The 24,436-nt window shown below is 39.0% G+C and overlaps 1 protein-coding gene across 1 annotated transcript in view; it reads left to right on the top strand.

Annotated features, from left to right (window-relative positions):
- Positions 1 to 9,081, top strand: part of LOC121972821 (putative disease resistance protein RGA1) — a 35,227-nt gene extending 26,146 nt beyond the window's left edge. The window contains exons 2-7 of the mRNA XM_042524448.1: positions 1,531 to 1,536; positions 1,655 to 1,718; positions 4,729 to 7,841; positions 7,927 to 8,306; positions 8,380 to 8,477; positions 8,564 to 9,081. Of these exons, the coding sequence (XP_042380382.1) occupies positions 1,531 to 1,536; positions 1,655 to 1,718; positions 4,729 to 7,841 (3,183 nt within the window). The 3' untranslated portion in view covers positions 7,927 to 8,306; positions 8,380 to 8,477; positions 8,564 to 9,081. The remainder of the gene's footprint in view (positions 1 to 1,530; positions 1,537 to 1,654; positions 1,719 to 4,728; positions 7,842 to 7,926; positions 8,307 to 8,379; positions 8,478 to 8,563) is intronic.
- The last annotated feature ends 15,355 nt before the right edge of the window (positions 9,082 to 24,436 follow it).

The following is a 24,436-nucleotide window of genomic DNA, read 5'->3' as shown; positions in this document are numbered from 1 at the left end:
CATGCAGAGTCTAAAATTCATTATTCGTCAACTACTTCGAACTTGACATAACTAATAGCATATCTCCATCTGCGCTCTCTAAATTTTCTTCTTCAACTATATTTGCAGACTTTGTTGAACTACCTTTGTTTTCTATAACATATTTCTTTATCTCTGGAAAATCTCTCTTGATATAACTTTTGCCTCTACATTTGTAGCACGTGATCACCTTCTTCCTTCTCGATTTAGAACGAGTCTTGTTGTTGTTACCTGATCCATGTCGAGATTTGCTCCTACCACGCTCTTGGTTGCTATTTACCACAAGTCCTTCTCCCTAAGAAACTTCATCGCTTGTTTTCTTCCTTTGGTGAAAACCTAGCAACGCATTTGTGATCTCCTCCAATTTAAGAGTTTCCTTACCCCACATCAAAGTAGTAATCAAATTCTCGTACGTAAGAGATAAAGGTAGAGAATTCAACAACATCAGCGCCTTGTCCTCGTCTTCGATCTTCACATCAACCCGCTTTAGATCGCTCACAATCTGATTGAATACGTTGATGTGTTGGCTCAGATAAGTTCCTTCTAACATCTTTAGCCCGAATAATTTCTGCTTGAGATACAGCTTGTTTGTTAATGACTTTGACATGTACCGGCTTTCCAGATTTTGCCAAACTGCCACCGGTGACTCCTCGTCCATAACATGGTACAACACATCATCTGTCAGACAAAGTCTAATTGTTGCTACTGCCTTCATCTGAAGTTCTTCCCAATCTGATCTCTCCATGCTTTCCGATTTCCTTTCTCCTAGCGCCTTCACCATATCTTTTTGCACCAACAAGTCCTTGACTCTTCTCTGCCATAATCCGAAGTTTCCGGTTCTATCAAACTTCACCATATCAAACTTCGCAGAAGTCATCCCCGACATATTGAAGAAATCTGCCAAAATCTACAGCTCAGATACTAATTGTTGCATAAAGAAGGGGCAACACCTCTCAATCTCTAACGTGTGGAAGAAGATAAAAAGAGAAAAGAGATCGCACAGAGCAACAAGACAAAGACGCACAAAAAGAGAGCAAACACGAGGAAGGAGAAAAATAATAAAGAAAAAGAGTTGTCGTGGTTCAGCAGTGTGTCTATTCCACAAAACGGTCAAAGCTTTATTAGAATTCTCTCTACACATGAGAATCACATTACATGATTCTTATGATTATTGTTGTATAATAGGTTTACAATGATCCCTATAAATAATGCATAAATCCAGACCCGGTAAAATCATAACAGAATTTTATTATAAAAAATCGCAACAGAATTCTGTTATGAAAAATTGTAACAAAATTCTGTTATATAAAATCATAACCAAATTTTATTACAAAAAATCTTAATAGATTTTTTTTCCATAACATCAATCGCATTGACCTCATCTAAATATGAATCACCTGTCAACACATTTGCTTCCTTCTGCATTTGGATCCCTTGAACTCGTAAGTCAATTCTCATAATTATCTTCTTCATATAATCTGTTGGTTTTTTCTTTTTTATCTCTTTTTGCAGGATCAGGTATGTGAATCTCTATATGGAGTTTCTTTGTAAGTGAATAAGGCATCGATCTCGGGGTGTAATGAAGATATTCATATAGGACTTATCTTTTTTCTACATTCAATATGTTTCTCAACAGTCTTTTAGGTTGAGAAGCAAGCCAATTGCTTACTTTAACATGCAACAGGATGTGGTTTCTGAAGGTAAATTCAACAGGTATAGTCATCACTAGTGTACAGGCATTTCAGACCGTGGCCATAACAAACACCATACATAGGAATACACCAGATTTCAAGTATCACATGACTGGATGGCTTCTTGTTTGTAGTGCTTCCAGCCTCAGAGAGGAAGACAAGAAAGGTTTAGGATTTGATTCAATTCCACTGAATAGAAGCAAGCACAGACATTGGTCTAAACCAAGAATAATACAGACTCAATTCAACATGTCCAAAATCCTGCTGTTTAATTTCGCCAATGATGATCAATAATATGGCCATCAATACACCTAACAGAGTGCTACAATGAAAATGAGAAACCTCTAGGTAGGGTTGAATTGGTTAGTACAGAACAAAATTATTACTATAAGACAAGGATTTGAATCTCAATAAAATTGAGGAAAAAAACTCTCCCTTACACTAGTCAACTATGCTTCCTGATTTACCTTCTCACAGACCCCATGTGGAGCCACCTTTTGCTATCATACAATGAAAATGAGAAAGTTTATAATCCACAAGGCTACTGTGCGGTGGAAGGACGTTGTCACCCAGATATCTACGGTTCAATCCCAACTATAGTTCATTTACAAGGATTTTTCCTTCAAATAGGGCACATAATCATGAGAAGTTGGGCTTATGGGTCACCCATCATGAGTACTTTTTAATTTATCTTGACAACCGATGAAAAACTTTTATGAGATCAAATAGATCGTCTCATATTCATGTTTTTTTACAATGAAAATGAAAAACTGAAGTACTTTTGACATCATTATGCTCTCTCTCTCTCTCTCTCTCTCACTCTCTCACAGCATGGCTTTTGAAAATTTATTCCAAAGCAATTCTAGCATTTTCACTTGTTCTAAACTATGGAAAGTGGATCCTGGTCATCATGATCATGTGCTACTTGAATTAAGTAACGAGATAAGGTCTTATAATTTAACCCTGAACATAGTTTCTTTGTTGCACGATTCCTCTGAACAAGCAATTCATGCTCTCATTTATGTCTCCTTTTAGATACGTTAATAGTTGGGTCATAGCCCAAATGAAAAATCTAACCTCATCAAAGGACCAATTCATTTTGGGCTTTAGTTACATAACAAAAACATCACCTTTACAAAAGGGAATTTGTGCCAATCCAATAAGAAAAGTTATAATAATTCAAAGCACAAAGATTGTTCATATCGATTACGGTAATGATCATGACTAAGTCAATCTATTACTAGATATATGGTTTGTTGGTATAAGTTTTTGATGAGAACAAAAATAACTTACAATAGCAGGAAGGAATAGATACATTGTTTCGTTTCCTCGGCTTTTTGATAACTAAAGGGATTAAATATTGTGATTCTAATACATCAGCCAAGGCAACCGGAGCATTGTTTTCTGCTGAAACATTTATTAAATTTTTAAAAAGACTAGAAAAATATAATAGTATATAGTGTTTTATTATTTTTGAAGAATCAACTTATTTTTTATGTCAATACAATGATAAAATATAATTAAGCATATAGTAAATAGATGACATCTTGACAATTTAACTAAGCATTGAGTCAATACAATGATAATGTGTTTGATAAAAGTAAAAAAAGAAGATAAAAAAATCAATATTTTGGAGGTAGGGCACGTTGCCATTTTCTATATTAGATGGAAAGGGTAACTAACTAATTAACATCGATAAATTTTTCTTTATAAATATATTGAGGAGACAAGATAATAATGTTACATTCCCTAATTATATTAGGACGCCAAAGACATACTAATAATGTTCCATTCCCTAGTTGTCACTTGACACTTGAAGAACAATTGAGTCCATATCGTCTTCACTTTCACTTTTGCATATTTCATCAAGGTGGAGTTAACAATTCAACAAGTTATTCACACAAAGATTTGACTTGAATAGCTAGAAAATATCGAGTGTCAAATCATAATATTGATTCTATCAAAGTAACTATCCTTCTTTCCTTACAAATTAAAATCTCTCTCTCTTCAATCTATTTCCTCTTCGAAAGGACATCTTAGCCTTCTTTTACTTTTTTTACTTTATTGATGTTGTACATGAAAGTGTACACAATGTGTGAATTCATTTGCTACTATATTAGTTTTTAAAGGATTCTTTTCTTAATATTATTAAAAATATATAAAATAGAATCTTCTTTACCTTTTACCTTTTCTTGATGCCAAATCATAACTTTTCTTGATGCTAAATCCTTTCCTTAGAAGAGAGGAAGACCCTTTCTTTAGATGAGAGGAAGAGCTTGTACAAAAGAATAATTTAAACGGAGGGTATATGCACTCTATTTATTTATTACATAATTATGTACTTCCCGTCCTTTTCCTCCATAAATAATGGAAAAGAAAAAAGAAAATTGTGTTTACTAAACAAAATGGAAGTAGCATTTCAATTAGTATTCATTATTCATTATTTATTGATGTTTATCTCAATGATTATAGTCACTCTACTTTACATGAATATATTAAACTTTTAAGTTTGTAAGTACATGTGCTAAAATAATATTTAATATAGCAAATTAACATTAAAGTTAAAATTTCTTTTAGGTTTAATTATTCAACATCCATAGCATCAATACTTTGTTCATAATAGAAGCATATGTTACTTTAAAATAGAAAATTAATGTCATTGCTCTAATTGTTTGGAGTCTATATATTAGGGCACTAGCTCTTCTCCATGCAAAACAAAAAACAAACCCTACAACTTGTGATCCTTTTCCTCTTCCTTCCACCAAGAATGGCACTGGTCTTAGATTTCTTTGTCTCAAAATTCTTGACGGCCACAGCGAACATGGTGGAGGCAGAGATCTCTAAGGTGCTAGGCATCAATAAAGAGATTAAATCCCTTCAAAAAAGGTTGGGGACAATCAATGACTATCTCCAACAAGTAGAGCAAAAGAGGCGTATAAATCATGAAATTGACATCTGGGCGCGAAAGTTGAAAGATATCATGTATGATGCCGATGATATTATTGATATTTGTATGATTGAAGGAGGAAAGTTATTGAAAGCTCGAGCCTTATCTCTACTGTAAGCATCCCTTGGAGCTATCTCTTTTCATGCTTTCGGTGCCTTAAATATCGTCACAATATTGCCAATCAAATTATAGCACTGAATAGTAAGTTAGAGGATCTAAAAAAAGATATTGTCATAACAAATTACTTGGATCGAGCAATCAAAGAAGTGGTTGAAAATGTTGATATAGTGATTGCACATGAGACATCTCACCTACAAGTCGAAGGAGATATTGTAGGAGCACAGATAGAAAATGCTATTGAGGCACTAGTTAATTTGATACTAGAGAATAACCCAAAGAAATGTCGTGTCTTCGGAGTTGTAGGAACGGGGGGAATCGGAAAGAGCACTCTAGCAAGTAAAATATTCGAGGATGAACGAATCAAAGATAATTTTCCAAAAAGAATTTGGTTATATGTTTCTAAAATTTACACAGAGTCTGATTTGCTAAAAAAGTTAATTAGGTCTTACGAAGGAAGTGAAACCAAAGGAGAAAATTTTGAAGGAAAAAGCAAAGCAGAATTAGAAAATACACTCGTATCTATTCTCACACGAAATACTTTCATTGTCCTAGATGATGTATGGAATTCATCTGTGTGGACAGATTTCTTGAGAAAACCTATAATGAAAAGTGCAATAAATTGTACAGTATTAGTTACCACTAGAAAAGAAAAGGTCGTAATGCTAATGAAACCTAGATATATACACCCAGTTGAAAAAATGGATGAAGAAAGTGGTTGGACTTTGCTTAAACATTTAGTATTTGATGTTGAAGGAGATGAAGACGAGATATCAAGCTTTGAAGAAATAGGAATTAAACTTGTCAACAAATGTGATGGTTTGCCTCTTGCGATTAAAGCTATTGCAGGGGTTCTGTACCAACAAAACAAAGCAAAATGGGAGGAAGTTCTTGAAAGTGATGCATGGAATATGGATCAGATTGAGGAAGAATTAAGACCTTTATATTTGAGTTACAAAGACTTACCATCTAGATTCAAACAATGTTTTCTCTATTGCTCTTTGTATCCTCAAAAAGATATGTTTTCTAAGGAGATTGTTCAGTTTTGGGCTGCTGAAGGTCTTATTATGAGTGAAGAAGATAACTGGAGGAGGGATCTTCCAACTCAAAACCAGAGAACAATGGAAGATCTAGGGGAGGAGATTTACAGGGAGTTACTTGGTAGAAATCTCTTAGAAGCTAAAAAAAATGAATTGTCCAAGAGTTTCTTCTCTATGCACGATCACTTCAGATCACTTTGTGCAAATTTAATGAGAGAGGAAGGGATTTTATATCGACATGGTAGAGAATTCAAAGCAGATGATAATGTGAAAATTCGACGGCTGTCAATCTCTTGTATGGGGCCTATGCTAGTGTTACCGGCTCAAATTCTAAGACAAGCTTGTTTGAGAACTCTAATTCTCACGGACTCCCCTCAAACCAAGACAATCGAAGACAGTGTTGTGCAAGCATTACTGTGTTTGCGAGTTTTGGATCTCTCAGAAACATCAATTGAAAAGATTCCAGATTGCATTGGAGAATTGTTGCATTTAAGATATCTAGATCTCGATGGAACAAATATTCGTGAGATTCCGACAACTATCGGGAACCTTGTAAACCTTCAGAGTCTGAATATCATAAGGTGTAAGTTCTTGGAAAGACTTCCTGTGTCCATCACTAAGTTGCATAATCTAAGATGGCTTAACATGATTGGCTGTCCACTGCTCATTTATGTGCCCAAGGGAATTGGGAAACTGGAAAATATCTATAGCCTTTACGGATTTATGATTGGACAGAATGACTCAACCTCTGAAGAAGGCTGTGATTTAGAAGAGCTGAAAAATCTCTCCAAGTTGAGAGTCCTAATCATTCTGAGGCTTGAGAGGGCAGAAAAAGGAGCCTCTGCACTTGCAAACAAGCCATTTCTTAAGGAGCTTACGCTGTCATGGATGCGACCAAATGCGGAGGAAGATGACAATGGTGGAGGGCACGATGCTCAAGCCAATGAAGAAGAAGATAGTGATGGCAAGGATGATGGCTCTGGACAACGAACTGAAACTATAGAGGAAGAAGAAGACGAAAATGAGGAGGTGGAGAGTGAGGGTGAGGAAGAAGAAGACGAAAATGAGGAGGTGGATGGTGAGGAAGAAGAAAAAGGATGGAATGAGGAGCAAATCAGTAAAGCCGAGAGGATATGCAATGAAATGTCTCAGCCTTCATCAACTTTGGTCCACCTTCACTTCTATGTGTACCCTGGCCGACAGTTCCCGAGTTGGATGACATCCTCTTCCTTGGCCGAATCTTTTCCAAACTTGGCATATTTGGATCTTTTTGGTTTGCCGTGTTGTGTGGAGCTCCTTCCCTTGGGCACACTGCCTCAGCTCAAGTTCCTCTGTATTGAAAGTGCAAACGCCATAACAGCCATTGGGTCTCAATTTCTCGGATCGAGAAGCTCTGCATTTCCCAAACTTGAAGTGCTCCGATTTGTAGACATGCCTAAATGGGAGGAGTGGACATTCAATGGAGCACCTCTTGCAGTGAAGTTGTTTCCTAGTCTCAAGGAATGTGCTATTATCGACTGCCCAATGCTAAGAGCTCTTCCTGACGGACTCCACCGAGCCACCAACCTCAACCAACTGGGCCTGCTTCGAACATATGAGCTAGGTGAGATTAACAACATCACCTTGGCTTACAGGCTTGAGGTCGCAAAATGCAGAGGGTTGAAGAAGATATCCAACATCTCGTCATTAAGATCTCTCGTGGTAATCGAATGTGGCGATTTGGAGTGCGTGGAGAATCTCGACAAGCTGCAGCATTTGATAGTGGAATGTTATGAAACGGAGCAGCTCCCGCAGTGGTTGCCGGGCTTGATCGAGCGGCATAACAACACGGCAAGCACTCACAGGAGTTTGAAGAAGTTTGAGATGGCCTGCAATCTTCAACTGCTAATGAGCTGTCTCGAAGGCAATGAGAATTGGGACATTCTCAAGCATATTCCTGTTGTCGAAATACAGACATACTCCAGCAAAGAGTACATCCGATACACCAAGGATCCCTACAACTATGATACAAACATTCCTTCTAATTGAGTAAGGCAATTCGTCTATCTTCTTCTGATTCCTCCTTCCCGTGTAACCATACAATTCTTTCAAAGACCTTTGTTTGTTTTTGCAGGATAGTGTCAAAAAAAGCTATGCTTTCTTCAATTGTATTGATGAAGGTGTGATTTGTATGGTGCTGTTTGCGTTTGCTTCTTTCTACATTTGGTTTGATTACTTTACATTTGGTGAATGTGTTATTTCTATGTATTTATGTTTGCATTTTCTTCAATTGTACTGGTGAAAGTGTGATTTGTATGGTGTTGTATGCATTTGCAAGTCTTTACGTATGTATTTTCTGTATCAGGATGTAATGAACATATTCATATAGGACCTGTCTTTTTTTTTTATATATACATCTATTTGTTTCTCAACCACCTCTTAGGTCAAAGAGTACATACTGTACACCAAAGAGCCCTACAACTATGATCCACATATTGCTTCTGATTGAATAAGGTGATTCATCTAGCTTCAAAGCCCTCCGTCACATGCAACCTTTTAGTCATTTCAATCACCTTTCTTTCTGCAGGATGGCGTCAGCAAAAGCACCAATCACTTTGTGTGTTTCTTCAATTGTATTGGTGAAGGTGTGACTCTAAGGTGTTGTTTGCATTTGGAATTGAACTGGTAATATCACCTTCAACTTCATCCTTGGAGTTACTTGTCTTTCTTAGGTTAAGATGCATCAAATGGCTTACTTTAACATGCTGCAGGGTGTCGATTTGTCAGAGAAACAAGTCAATTTATAGAAGTGTATTTCAAAAGACCAAGTGATGGAGGATCTTCAGTTACAAATCAGGATGTTATACAGTTGAGAAAGATTGCAATGTTGCAGCTTCATGTGATCTAATTTGCACTTGTCATGTCTTCAGATATGCATACCCCAACCATCTCCGATTCGCAAGCAAGCGAAACTTTAGAGTTACAAAGGAGGCCTGCAGCTATTCAGCCTTGGTGGTGGTGGTGGTAATGGTGGTGGTGAAGACAAGTTCTCAAGTAGAAACTGAAGCACTTTTGACAACATTATTATTCTTTCTCTTCGAGATTGATCCTGCATTGATTCAGCGTGGCTTTTGAAAAGCAATTCTACCATTTTCATTTGATCTTAACTATGGAAAAGGGATCGTGGTTATCATAATCATGTGCTCACTTGAATTAAGTAATGTCAACCTGGGGTTTATCCCGCCATGCGTCTATGGTCTGTGTACCTGCATGAATCTTCCTTCATATCCATGGGATCGGTACTAGGAAGACCGTTAAAATTACGGAACTATCTTTTTTGAATTAAGTAATAAGTTAAGGTCTTATTTATTCATATTTTGTACCCTGAAAATAATTTCTTTGTTATATCAGAACAAGTTATTTAGGCTATTATTTATATTTCCTTTTAGTTACTTCTATAGTTGGACCACCGAAGGACCAATTCATTTTTGGGCTTTAGTTGCGTAACAAAACATTAAATCAGGTTTCATCCCATGGCATGTCTGAATCAACTTTACAAAAGATATTTCGTGCCAATCCAATAAAAAAAAGTTTGAACAAAACCTTCTAGTTTTGATGTAGTTGGTAAAGGTTTGATGTTGGTTTCATATTAGGCTAATCTCTATGTCAAATATGCATGTGCAAACTTATCTTGGCATGAGCATTATCAGTGCAACATAAAACACCAATAATAAATGTAGACGAAGTTCATGTAAATTGAGGTCAATAAGATATTAACAAAAGTAGTCTCACAAGTGTAAATAGAAATTTGAAAGATGATAAAGTGATGCAGCGGATAATTATTAAATTTGTTGATTCATGCTTGAATATCGAAAATGATCTTCTAAACCTTTTGTTTCGAAAGACTATCAAGAAATAGACATCCAAAAATTACACGGAACTTTGAGGAAAAGAAGAACGACACGGTCGAATTATTATTAATCAAACTCTCTTCAAAACATGAAACAAAACACTTATATAAATCTGATATACTAAGACTTGAAGAAATGAAGGAAATTCTCATATATGGATCTCAATTTCTATCTTTAAAGAAAGAAAAAATCTTACTAGAAAAAATAGTTAACATAAAAGAAATTAATAAAAAAAAATGACACTTATATAGACAACTCATCAGCCATAGATACTAGAAATACCAAAAATATAAAATATCCTAAAAACCAAAAATATAAAATATCCTAAAAACCAAAAATATAAAATATCCTAATCGGAGTCAAAATTTTAAAAATATAAAATATAGAAATTAACAAAAATATTATAATACCAAACTTGTTAAAAATATTAAAAAATAATAAAATTATTTTTTTCCATTCCTATCTCACAAAGTCAGCCGAAGATTCTATTAGAGTTATGATAAACAAAATAATAGTTGACTAATGGATGATTTATAATAACACAATCAATAAATTTAATGATGTATTTAAACAATGAGGATAGTAAAACCTTAGGCAAGGATCCTCTGGTCTAGAATTTCTGGACCGGTCCTAGTTCCCTATCTATTCATTGGTTGGATGGGTTGGACCCCATCTATTTAATTGGTGGGGTATAACCCGTCCAACCAATGAATGAACAGGACCTCTTCTGATCTAGAAAATTCTGAACCAAAGGATCTTACCTCCAAAATGCTAGACTAATGGATGAATTCCAATGACACAGTCAGTAAATGATGTCTTTAAACAATAAGGATAGCAAAATCACAATCCATAAGATTCAATTTATTTTATAGTAGTGAATGAACAAGTCTAGATGACGACATATCATGGGTGAATCTATTGATATGCAATAATTAATTGACTAATGAAAGTAGTCGATTGATAATCAACAAACAATCAAATGAAATTCATTATGGATGATGGCCGAAACTACCAGACCAATTGACAAATCAACAATAACAATCAATCATCGATTGATGGATATCAATTAATAACTATAAAAGGAGCCCAAATGTCGTTCGACTAGAGCATCAAAAATCCTTCAAGCTTTCACCCAATACTCATTCTACAACATTCTTACGGTGACAAGTGTATTCCATTTTTCTGGAGCCTTCAAATTTAATTTTCTTATTCTTTACATTCAGCAATTTTCTTTTAATTTTTTACTATTTTGCTATCAGGTTTTGTGATTCATCATACTACCATATTAGGATTTTGTAAAAGCTTCTCCGCCTTTAAAATATTTCTAAAATAAAGAAAATATAAAGATTTTTGAAAAATGAAAGACTCGGAATGAGTATAAGCTGAGTTTGGTGTTGATATGTTCAAAGGAAACAGATCAGCTCCCACAGTGATTGCCGGGCTTGATCAGTATAAGATTTTTGCATGGTGATGTTTGCATTTTGTTGGGCAAACAAGGGACAACACCTCTCAATCTTTAACATACGAAAGAAGAGGAAGAGGAAGAGGAAAAAGAAATTGCACGGAATAACAAAATAAAGTCGTACAAAAGGAGAGCAAACACGAGGAAGGAAAAGAAGAGAAAGAAAAAGAGTTACGGTGGTTCGGCAGCATGCCTACTCCACAAAACGACCGAAACTTTATTACAATTCTCTCTACACATGAGAATCACATTACATGATTCTTATGATTGTTGTTATACAATAGGTTTACAATGATCCCTATAAATAATGCATAAACCCCAGACCCGGTAAAATCATAACAGAATTTTGTTATGAAAAATCGCAACAGAATTCTGTTATGAAAAATCGTAACAGAATTCTGTTATATAAAATCGTAATAAAATTTTATTACTAAAAATTTTAACAAATTTTTCTTCCATAACATCCATCGTATTGACATCATCCAAATATAAGTCACCCGTCAACAATCTCCACCTTGACGAATATTCACCCCTTCGAAGAACACGAGTGTAACGCCCCTAGTTTTTTTTCATAATACATAAACCGCGGACGTCATATACTCATACTTTTATAGCGGTTCTTAGTTCAAATAAAATTACATATACGACTCGAAGAAAAATAAACATAACTAAATGCGGAATTAATCTAGAAGGCTTTCAGCAGGTCAACACCTCCTACCTCATTGGTTTCGTTGTCTAAAAAAAAATCAAAGTCTGTGAGTCGAGAGACTCAGCATATTCAAAACTATGTTATGCCGTAGTAAACATCTATATTCTAGTTTATTAAGGGAGACCACATTCAAGGTAACTTGCGACCTCCCTACTAACATACTATGAACATATGCACAGGCAGTGACATAAGCGTGACAACATAAAGGTAAGCATGGTAGATGAACTAAGCATAATGATAGACTTGATCGCGAGCATGTCCATAGGCATAGGCATAAGAATAACATGAACATGGTCACAAACATCAACATAAATGTAAAGCTAAACATAAACATAAACATAAACATACGCGTAAACATAAACATAAACATTGGCATAAATATAAACATAGCTTGAACATATCTGCATGTGTAGTTATAAACGTATTGTGGTGGTGGCTTGGATGCACATAGCAGTACCGTAATATAAGTTGTTGATCAAACAACCACCCTAGCTAAGTTGGCGGGGACCGCTCCTTGGAACAAATCCTCTACCCATGTATGATTTTGGCACACTCCTCGGCCTTAGGTCTCCGGTTCATCCCACCGTCCCAATTCATGAGGGTTCTTTGGCAAGCTCCCTGGGCTTAGGTCCCCGGTTCATCCCACCGTCCCAATTCATGAGGTTTCTTTGACAAGCTCCCCGGGCTTAGGTCCCCGGTTCATAACTTAACCCATAGTAAGATTTGGCAAGCTCCCCAGGCTTAGGTCCCCGGTTCATAACTTAACCCATAAAAAGATTTGGCAAGCTCCCAAGGCTTAGGTCCCTAGTTCATAACTTAACCCATAAAAAGATTTCGCAAGCTTTCCAGACTTAGGTCCCCAATTTATAACTTAACCCATAAAAAGATTTGGTACGCTTCCCGGGATTAGGTCCCCGGTTACAACTAACCACTTCATTCCATAAACATAGACATAAGCATAAGCACAATCATAATCATGATCACTACAAAGGCATGAATACAAGCATGTGTTGGTACCCCAAGATTGTTTTGATGTGATCAAACAAGTTAAGTTAGGTCCTGTTGTATTTAATCCTGTGTCTAAGTGTGCAGGAACTTAGGAACACAAGATGTCGAGCAAAAAACGCAACTAGCAAGAAGGACGACACAGGAGAGAGCCGACGGGCTCGGTGAGCCTGAGGGACGAGGTACTGTGGAAAAGTACGCGGGCGGACGAGAAGGAGGCGCTGGCGTTTCCGAGGGTCAAGAAGTTGGAGCGGAAGCTTGCTCGAGGAGAAGGCCGGAAGTTGGGTTCGAGTGAGCCCTATTCTGGATGACCGAAATCACTCAAGCGAGAGGAGCCGTAGCGGAAGACCTAAACTGAAGCAAGCGGAGCCAGAGTGGAAGGCTTGGACTGAAAAAAGTCAACATGATTGACTTTCCTAATCCGGGCACCTGAAATAGAGTTTTATTCGGATCACGTTTGGTCGTGTTCCGTTATGAAGGGGATAAAATTTTATCCCTCTCCAGGCGCCTGGAACCCTTCTAGGCGTCCCGACCAAGGCTATAAATACAGCCTTGGTCCAAGAAGCTAAATACAACAAGCATCTTGAGAAACAACACTTGTACGCTTTTAGTTTTCGTTTAGCTTCATCTTTTTGTGCGATCATTGCTGTAAAGAGGCCTCTCCACCTGAAGGAGATATTAGTACGCTCCACTTCCTTGGATTAACAACCTCCCTGGTTGTTACCAAGTAAAAACTTTTGTGCCTCTGTCTTTTTGGTTTCCTTATTCTTTTTTATGCAAATGTTTGTTTAAGTTATAAGTTAAGGAAGGTATTTTGTTTGATTTTGTACAGGGGTTATTCACCCCCCCTCTAGCTAGCTGCCAGCGGTCCCCTAACAAGTGGTATCAGAGCAAGGTTCGTTTCAGGAGGACTAACCATCGAACGAAGCACACGAGATGGCCGGATCAAGTATTTACCCACCAAAGTTCGAGGGGAAGTTCGCGAGCTGGAAAAAGAGAATGGAGGTATTTTTCAAAACATACTTCGATTTATTATTAATAATGGAATTCGATTTTGAAGTGCCCGAAGGCAAGCAAAAGTATCAATGGACGAAGAAGGAACAAGCAAACTTCATGGCAAACGACAAAACAGAGTTTCATCTGCTGAGCTCCTCCTGCTATAAGAAGTCAAGTGGATCAGAACTTACGGGTCCACCAAGGAGCTCTGGGAAAAATTCCTGGAACTTCACGAAGGAACCTAAGAGGTGAAACTTGCGAGATGGGACTTACTTCGTAACTAGATCAACAACCTCCGATTAGAAGAAGACGAAACAATTGCACACCTTCACTCGAGGATCAAGGAGCTCATCACCGGATTTTAGAATCTCAGAGAAAAGGTAAGCAATCGAGATTCACTAAGGTACGCTCTTAATGCATTCCCTAGAAATACGAAATGGTCATCATTAGTAGATGTCTACTATATCTCTAAGATTTAGAATCCGTTACCTTAGAAGAGTTATTTTCAACATTTAAAGTCCATGAATCGAGATGTGCAGATACACAGAAGGAACCGAAGCACGACATTGCCCTTAAGGCAAAGATGGACGAACAAAATCAAAGTCCTCTATCGACGACAACGAAACGGTAGTGATGGTAAGATGTTTTAAAAAGTTACTTAAATCTAAAAAATCTAATCATCCGCAGGGTAGAAAGAGAAGAACGATCAAATGCTACCACTGTAATGAAGAAGGGCATGTTAAAGACAACTGCCCTAAGGTAAAGATCAACGAGAAAGACAAAGGCAAGAACAAGAAGCCTATTCAAAAGAACAAATACAAGACCCTAAAGGCGACATGGGATGAAACATCGTCTGAATCAGAGGTCTAAGCCTTTTTTGGACTTGCGTTGATGGCAAGTCATCATGAAGACGAACACGAAGAAAGTGTTGGATCGTGAATTCGCTAGAGGGGGGTGAATAGCGATTAAAAATTTAAGCGAGTAAGCAGCGAAAAATACGAAAATAGAACAATGCTAACACAAGTAATTTTTTACTTGCTTCGGAGCCTATGTCGATTCCTACTCCAAGGCCCACACTCGTTGAGTGCTTTCGTTGGACAATCCACTAGCAATTTGAAATATTACAAAAGTAAAGTACAAAATTGATTTTAAGGAAAAAGAAATACCGACAATAAAGAGTAAAAATAAAAATAGTACTTTGTCGGTCGCAGCATCGCAGGTGTTGGTTACTACTCGGAAAACCTAGAGGTTCCACTGTACAAAAAATTTTGTACAAAGGTTTGAACCTTTTCCTAGCTACCATGTGTTCTTTTAAATTAAATTTTGGATCGTCTGCGGAACTTAACACGTTTGATCCAAAACTTAATCTATTTGTTCTTTTAGGTTTTGACTTGGATCTCCTGCGGAACTTAACACGTTCGACCCAAGTCACCTTAAGTTATTAATTCCATTAAATATTAATTTCCATAATTGGTTCCCAGTACTGACGTGGCAAGGCACATGGCCTTCTTGGATATGGGAGCAACCACCACCGACTAGACAAAACCTTTTATGGAAAGTTAATATTTAATTTCCTAAAATAACTTTAGGTTAACCGAAAAGAACAATCAAATCACAAGGAAAAATAAAATAAAAGAACACAACATCGAAAAACATATTCGAAATACTAGAATCGTAAGCCTCTTGTATTTGGTATTATTTCCATAAATAACTAGTATAATGCGGAAAGGAAAAATTGCTAGTTATACCTTCTAGAAAAACCTCTTGATCTTCTACCGTATTCCTCTTCTAACCTCGGACGTTGTGTGGGCAACGATCTTCCGAGATGAGAAACCACCAACCACCTTCTTCTCCTCCTAGCTAGGTTCGGCCACAACAAGGAAGCTTTACCAAGGATGAAGAACAAAACACCAACCAAGCTCCAAGAGATGCAAGCTTTCTCTCCTTCTTCTTCTTCTTCTTCAAGTAGTATCTGACCACCACAAGAGCTCCAAGGGAGATGAAGGATTCGGCCACCACAAGAGGAAGAGAGGGAGAGGATGATGGTCGGCCACAACACCAAGGAAAAGAGGAAGAGAAATAATAGAGGTTGTTCCCATGAAGGCACCCTCACCCCTTCTTTTATATTCCTTGGCCTTGGCAAATTAGGAAATTTAATTACAATAAAATTTCCTTAATTTCCTTGACATGATTTAATTGAGAAAAATAAAATAAAATTTCCTAATTAAAAACATAATGGTCGGCCACATCATGAAGGAATAAATTAGACAAGTTTTAATCAACAAATTAAAACTTCCTAATTTGTTTCCGGAAATTTTTAAAATAAAATTTCTCTTCAAAAATCTCTTTATAGTTGATAAAAAGAAATTTCTATAATTTTAATTTTTCAACATGTGAATAATTTTTAAAGAGAAAATAAAATATCTCACCAATCTACAAATAAGGAAAGAGATCTAATCTCTTTCTTTAATCTTTTGTAGATCCTTTACAAGAGAGATATTTTAATTTTAATTCCCTTTAATAAATTATATCTTCCACATAATAAAAATTAAAATTAAAATTCTTTTTAATTTAATATGGTCGGCCCCCTCTAGCTTGGGTTCAAGCTAGGGCCGTCCACCCTAAACCATGTTTAGGCCGGCCCTAGCTTGGTTCCCAAGCTAGCTTGGCCGACCCCCTTTAGGTGGGTATAGAAGGTGAGTATAGGTGGGTATAGTACTCTATAAATAAGAGGCTACGATAGGGACCAAGAGGAGGAATTGGTTTTGATCTCCTGATAAAATTAAGCATCCCGTGTTCGCCCCGAACACATAACTTAATTTTATTAATAATAATTCATTCCACTAGAGAACTATTATTGAACTACCGCACCAATCCCAAATTATATTTTTGGGCTCCTTCTTATTATGAGTGTGTTAGTCTCCCTGTGTTTAAGATATCGAATGTCCACTAATTAAGTGAGTTACTGACAACTCATTTAATTAATATCTTAGTCCAAGAGTAGTACCACTCAACCTTATCGTCATGTCGGACTAAGTCCACCTGCAGGGTTTAATATGACAATCCTTATGAGCTCCTCTTGGGGACATTATCAACCTAGTATCTCTAGGACACAGTTTCCTTCTATAATCAACAACACACACTATAAATAATATCATTTCTCAACTTATCGAGCTTATTGATTTATCGAACTAAATCTCACCCATTGATAAATTAAAGAAATAAATATTAAATATATGTGCTTGTTATTATATTAGAATTAAGAGCACACACTTCCATAATAACTGAGGTATTTGTTCCTTTATAAAATCAGTATAAAAGAAATAACCTCAAATGGTCCTACTCAATACACTCTAAGTGTACTAGTATAATTATATAGTCAAGATAAACTAATTCCTAATTACACTACGACCTTCCAATGGTTTGTTCCTTTCCATTTTGGTTGTGAGCTACTGTTTATAATTTATAAGGTACTGATAACATCATTTTCTGTATGTAGCACCACATACTATGTTATCTACAATATAAATTAATTAAACAACTACAACTAAATGTAGACAATTTGACCAAATGTGATTCTTTATTCAAAATAAATGTTTACAAAAGCTTAGGCTTTCAATATACACTCCAACAATCTCCCACTTATACTAATGACTAAGCTGTCATATCTTCTACCATACATCTGATTCTCATTCCCTCCACATGCCGATCGAAAGCTTTCACCGGAAGGGCCTTAGTGAAAGGATCTGCCAGGTTATCTGCTGATGCAATCTTGGCGATGACAACTTCTCCTCGCTTCACGATATCTCGTATCAGGTGGTACTTGCGCTCTATATGTTTGCTTGCCTTATGAGCTCGTGGTTCCTTCGAGTTTGCAACTGCACCACTATTATCACAATAAATTGTGATGATTTTGGGCAAACCAGGAATCACATCTAAGTCCATTAGAAAATTCCTGAGTCATACTGCTTCTTTAGCTGCCTCAGAGGCTGCTACATACTCAGCTTCTATGGTTGAGTCCGAAACGCATTTCTGCTTAACACTCCTCCATGCAATGGCTCCACCTCCTAAAGTAAACACATAGCCTGATGTAGACTTACTGTTGTCCCTATCTGATTGAAAATCTGAATCCGTGTAACCCACAGGGAGCAAATCGTCTGCTTGGTAAACTAGCATATAATCTCTAGTCCTTCTCAGGTACTTCAATATATGCTTTACCGCAGTCCAATGTCCTTGTCCAGGGTTACTCAGATATCTGCTAACCATGCCCACAGCAAAACAGATATCAGGTCTCGTACATAGCATTGCATACATTAAGCTTCCTACAGTCGAAGCATAATCCTCCAATTATTATACACCAAACACACACACAAATCAGGTATATTCAGCATGATACCTCCAACAACACATACTGAACACGTGTGCAAAATCAACATAGGTAAAATCAACAATACACCTCAAACAACACTCACATGACATATATACACCTATGCCAAGAGTATAACCGACATATACTTCCAATATAGCATACTAAACCCATGTGCACTCAAAATCAAACATAATCAAAAAGATACCTCAGATACCACACCAAACCCATATGTACATATCACAACACCGATGTAATTGACAAGATACTTCCAATTAAGACACTCAAACACATGCGCACATACTACGACACAGATTAAATCTACAAGATACATCAAGAAAAATACCTAAACTCATGTGCACATCCCACAACATAAATTAAATCGACAAGATACTTTCAATAATACAATCAAATACATACACCGAACTACATAGCTATGATCCACAAGGAACCTACAACCCATAACAGAACATGTATGCCTATACTACTTGCAAATGGACAGTTTACCACAGGACTCCTACAACACATAACAATCATAATATACATGCAACATAGACATGCATAATCAGCATACTAGCTCAATCAAAGAGACCAACCCTATGCTACCAACACTCATGGTTAACGGGTATATCTAAACAAAATTCATGCATATGTATCAAGCATGAACACATCAATCAAAAGCAACCCAAAATAAAGTAGTCTAATCATCCAATAACAACCCTGCTCTAGGTTCAAAGGAACTAATATCGGACAAGAAAGATATACACACCATGGTATAACTGTAAAATACCGGAAATAGGCGGATATGAATAAGGGAATTTTCCGGAATTTTTGGATATTTTTCGGGAATTTTTCGGAGTTCGTACGGATGAGTTAACGGGGATCAAGATGGGGCCCGGAAAAGCCTGTTTAGGCTACCCAGTTTTAGTAAGGAAAAGTTTTATTTTTCTTTTCCTTTTTACTTTTCTTTTTCTTTATATTTTCCTTTATTTTCCTTAATCCCTCCGTTTCTCTCCCTCGCGCACCCGAGCCCCATCCCGACGCCGCCTCCTTTCTTCTCCTCTCTGCCCTAACCGCCGGCCGGCGGTTTCTCTCTTCCGAGCGCCGACCGCCATCGCCTGTGACTTAACACCGTCGGGTGTTGCTCTTCAGCCCTCGCGTCGGCCTTCCCTCTCCTTTCCGAGGCAGCGCCGCCCACGGGAAACCAAGCGCCGGCCACCGCGACACCCATCTCCGGCCTGTGCCCTAGACTCAGCCCGACATCACTGCCGGCACCGGTTTCTCAGCGTCGGCCGCCGTTGCCGTGCCTAGATTCACCGCCGACCACCTCTGCCTTAGCTCTTCACCGCTGCCACTGCCGGCCCCAGTTGTTGTGCCCTAGGTATTGGTCACGGGCCACTACGAGTTCTAGCCGTTTTCACGGCTGTATTTCCTTCCTCTCTGCCGAACCCCAGTGCCCACGCCACCTTGCCTGCTGAGTTTGATCTTTGCCCTTTACCAAGTCTTGGCTCCTCCTCACTGATTTGTGGTGATCTTGAAGATTCTACCTTCGATTCTGATCAAATTCCAGCAAGGTGCTATTCTGTGGATTGATTGGTTCCAGCATCACCAGTGGTTGGATCAAGAGCAGAGGTTTGAATCAAGGTAAGAAGCAGAGTAATTGTTACGTGTTGATGAGTTTGATTCATGTATTGGATTAGGAAAATATTGGATTAATCCATGTTTAGGTATAATCTTGATACCTATTGATAATTTATTCATCATTAGGTTGTGTAGAATAATTATGTTATATGGATTTAGGTTTTTGGATTTTTATCAAAAAGGTGGTTTGGGGTTAAGGTAATTAACCCTAACTAACCGTTAGAAAGGTCGAAGGAAATGGTTAAGGGTTTATCTCTAAATTTCTATTTAGGATTTATTTAGCTGTTTATTTGTATTCTAGCTAAATAAAAGTAAAGGTATTTTTGTTTACACAGGGCTCTGATTCGAGACGGTATCTTGACGTCGGATTTGGACCATTTTGTCGGAGGCGGGTACTTTTGACTTATGTCATTTGATATGCTTAGTAATTAAATTAACATGTTGCATTAATTGTGTTTCTTATCTGTTTCGGTTAATCACTACCCAAATCTTACATGCTTGATTGATTGATTGGTTTTGGCATCTCAGGTATATTTTACCTGTTTGTACATGCTTATAGGGGTAGTGATATGCCATGCTTGACCATGTTCAGGACCTAGGTTTTTATACCTTCTGTGTACCTTTGATTTGATATGATTCGTTGACCTAGGGTGCACTTTTCTATATATATGGATTAGGTCAGGATGTTTATATGGTTATTGCCATGCATCATTTGCATGATTGCATCTTTGCGATAGTCCGCTCCATTATTGTTGAGCACATCGCCGATTACATGGATCTGCACACCACCACTCATGGGTTAGTGGTCGATTCGGGATGAGTGTGTTGCAGGGACTCTTAGGGCACCGTTGGTCCGCTCATGGGTAGTGTGACACAACGTGTTATCCGGCAGGTCCCCGTCTTTGAGTACCGGAGTTGAGAGCATTGCGCTCCCCATCTATGATTTGGGGTAGGAGGATAGGCGTACTCAGACATCCGTCCACTCGGTCACTCATTAGGAGTAGTGACGACAGAGTGCACGGTTGTCACAACCCTACCCACTCGGCCTCATTTTTGTATGAGATGATCGATGGCGTCGGGGGTGACCAGACGCATCATTGGCATCATATGCATGATGCATTTATTGCTTGTGTTTGTGTTTGCTGCATTTATATCTTGCGATATTGTTTGGATACCTATGTTTGACATGCATACAGGATTCCTTATCCCTCGGTTTGACCTTATACTCGGGACTGGTTAGTACGATTCTCTCCTTATTTCAGATGCATTCTTATCTTTCTTATCGAGACCGTACGCATGATTAGTGCTAGGTGTTGTTTCTTTACTTTGCATATCAACTCTGCTGAGTGTTGGACTCACCCCGCCTCCATTGTTGTTATTTTCGGGTTGATGCTGTTAGGAGTTCCATCGTTAGTCCCCACTGCACGTAGTGCTACTCCGCTGCTGGTTTTTTTGAGTTGTTTCATTTTAGCTTTTCGCTATCAGACTTTATGTTAGTTTTGTTTTGGACTTACATATGGATATTGTATGGAATCTTTCCGTTGGATGAACTTTTCGTATGATTTGGATTTACTCTACTACATGCCTGCCTGAACGGCAGAAGAGGTAAGAAAAATCGGATTTGGGCTTTACGAGTGTAGTTGAGTAGGGTGGATTTCGAGTATTATTACTGCGTGGTTGTGTCAGCCAGAGGCTGAATATATATATAAACTGCGTGGTGATTGATTTTATTTATTGTTATGATTCCAGCCGCCTGTGGCTGAGTATTTAGTGCTTGTAGAAATTTTTGATTGTCCGTCGTACAGGGGAGATGCTGCCGAAATTTTCTCGGACAGGGACTCCTCTGGGGGCGTGACAATTTAGTGGTATCAGAGCAAGTTATATGATCTTTTGTTTCGTATTTTGGATTTTCGGGATTTATCTGATACCAATTTATTGGTATCAGAGCAGGTTATGGATATCTGCTTTTGGTTTATGGAGATTTATCGGATACCGGTTGTTGGTATTCAGGATATTTGGGTTAGCCAGGTTTGCGAGTCAAACTGGGCATTTTCGATATGGTTATGTTTCGGATTTATTTGGATTTCCGACGATATGTACGTTCGGAATTTTGAGGTCAAATTGGGGACTGGACATCTCCAGATGACAAATAGGTATGTTGTTATTTTGTGTTGGTTATATTGGTATTGATATCCGTAATTTAATTTAACAGATATGAGACGATCTACTCAGATTACTGCGAGACGTGGTGTTGGACGACCACGTGCGAGGACCGAGGATCTCCGGATATGCCGAGATGCCCATTGTTAGTGAGCCCGTCGGTGAGGGACAGACTCAGGGGAGCATCGGGCTCTCAAATCCCGATAGCTCCTGAGAGATACCTACTTTGGCCACACCGGTATCCACGCCTACCTTACAGTACCATCGAGTACCATTGGTGTACCCGCGTCGCTCCAGTAGCGACCTCACGGTGTATTCGGGACCACCGCCACTTGGACCTCATGTGACACTGGCACTGTACCTCCGATTGCCACCACGTTTGTTCCCAGCGTTACCACCGGCTTATGATCCCAGTATATCTGACCGGAGTTCCTCCTCCGGTTTATTCCGCGGTACCACCTGTAGCACTCTCACTGATATTGTCGTTGCACGAGCTAGGATTCCAGCACCGGCCGAGTCGATGAAGACTCGTTTCACTCTTTTCCATGGAGATCTCGATCCGGTATGGCTCTGTCATGGATAGAGACTATGGAGCGCACTTTCTTCTATATGGCTTGCTCCGAGTGGGAGAAAGCAGAGCTGCCTACCATTTACGGGATGAAGCTAATGCCCGGTGGGTTACTCGTTCTATTATTGGTGAGCTTAGCGTCACATGGACCAGGTTCAGAGAGGCTTTTGAGAGCCGTTTCTTTCCACTGTCCTATCGGATGTCTCACCGACAGGATTTTATGAGTCTGAGGCAGAATAATCGCTCAGTGACCGAGTATAGTACAGAGTTAGTTGCGGAGGACGGAACTCGCATGATGCAGTTTATACAGGGATTGGATGGTTATCTGCATATACAGCTTGCCGGATTAGGGATTACATCTTACTCGATGCATTGAATCGAGCTTTGATGATAGAGTTAGCTCGGCGAGCGCATATCCGGACGGAAAAAAAGCATCTGGTCGACATCGAGGCAGGTCCAGACTCGAGCGACAGGGCGCCTCGAGTAGTCGCGAGCAGTCAGTCGAGTTCTTCGGGCGCCTCGTAGGCCTCAAATCGGACGGTCTTCTTGAGGCGTTCCGGTTTCTCGTGAGAAGCAACCACCTTCCGTGATACTCATTGTTTGAGATGTGGATCCAGATCACCTCACCCAGCTTGCTCTGGGGCGGTCGGTTTGCTTTTATTGCAACCTGCCGCACCTGAGGCGGATTGTCGGTGAAGGCTCGGCACACGGCCTGGAGGGTCAGTCGAGGGGACAGTCTAGTCATCGGGCATATCGAGGAGGCGAAGCCCAAACTTCACTGACGTCGAGGGTAGCTCCCTCCGCAGCATTTGGCATGCTTGGACAGGAGTACTCCGGTGCTTCCATAGCACCCGAGTTGCTCCAGGACCTTATTATCCGACTCGGGCGTGTCGAGACTCGATTCTGACCATGATATCGATCATCATCCTCTCGGTCTTATCGGCACATAGTCCAGCGCCTCGATGGCGAGCCACCTTGACCGCTGGCAAGATTACCACCTCCTCCTCCGCCAGACCGGTCGTGTTCATGCTATTACCAGAGAGGATGCTCAGCGACGGATCTGTTTTCCGCGATACGGTTTCCATTTATGCATTTACTGCTGATATTTTGATTGATACTGGTAGTTCGCACTCTTTTATATCCCGTACTTTTATGCGGGAGATTGGTAGATTTCCTCTTTTAGGTTGCAGTGTCTCCCTACCGTCCGGTGATACTTTAGACGTCACCCGGAGATCGAGGTTGCCGTTAGACTTTGGCAACATGATACTACGGTAGATCTTCTAGTATTGGAGATGGTCGAGTTTGATATCATTCTTGGTATGGATTGGTCATCGATGTATCATGCTACCGTTGATTGCCGACGAGGGTGGTCACCTTCCGCCTCGAACCAACCTCGTGGAGTTTCACGGCATTAGAGGCAGCATCTCGATTATTTCGATTGCAGTTGTCTCACTACCGCCATGGTTTTCTGTTGTCGTTGATCAATCGGAGGACGGTAGTAGTTCACTCTCCGACGTTCCTGTTGTCCGGGAATACCCGATGTATTTCCAGAGGAGCTGCAGGTTTGCCTCCTAGAAGGCCGTGGAGTTCGCTATTGAGTGATTCCGGAACCGCGCCGACATCGAAAGCTCCGTATCGTATGGCAACGAAAGAGTTGAACGAGCTGAAGGTTCAACTCCAGGAGCTTTTAGACAGGGATTTATTCGCCTAGTGTTTCACCATGGGGTTCTCCATTTGTTTGTCAAGAAAAGGATGGTACCATGAGGTTGTGTATTGACTACAGGGAGCAGTGACTGTCAGAAATAAATATTCATTACCGCGGATCG

The sequence above is a fragment of the Zingiber officinale genome, chromosome 4A (genome assembly GCF_018446385.1).
Source record: "Zingiber officinale cultivar Zhangliang chromosome 4A, Zo_v1.1, whole genome shotgun sequence".
NCBI lineage: Eukaryota > Viridiplantae > Streptophyta > Magnoliopsida > Zingiberales > Zingiberaceae > Zingiber > Zingiber officinale.
Note: the sequence above shows the minus strand (reverse complement) of the source record. Positions and strands in the feature narration are given on the sequence as shown.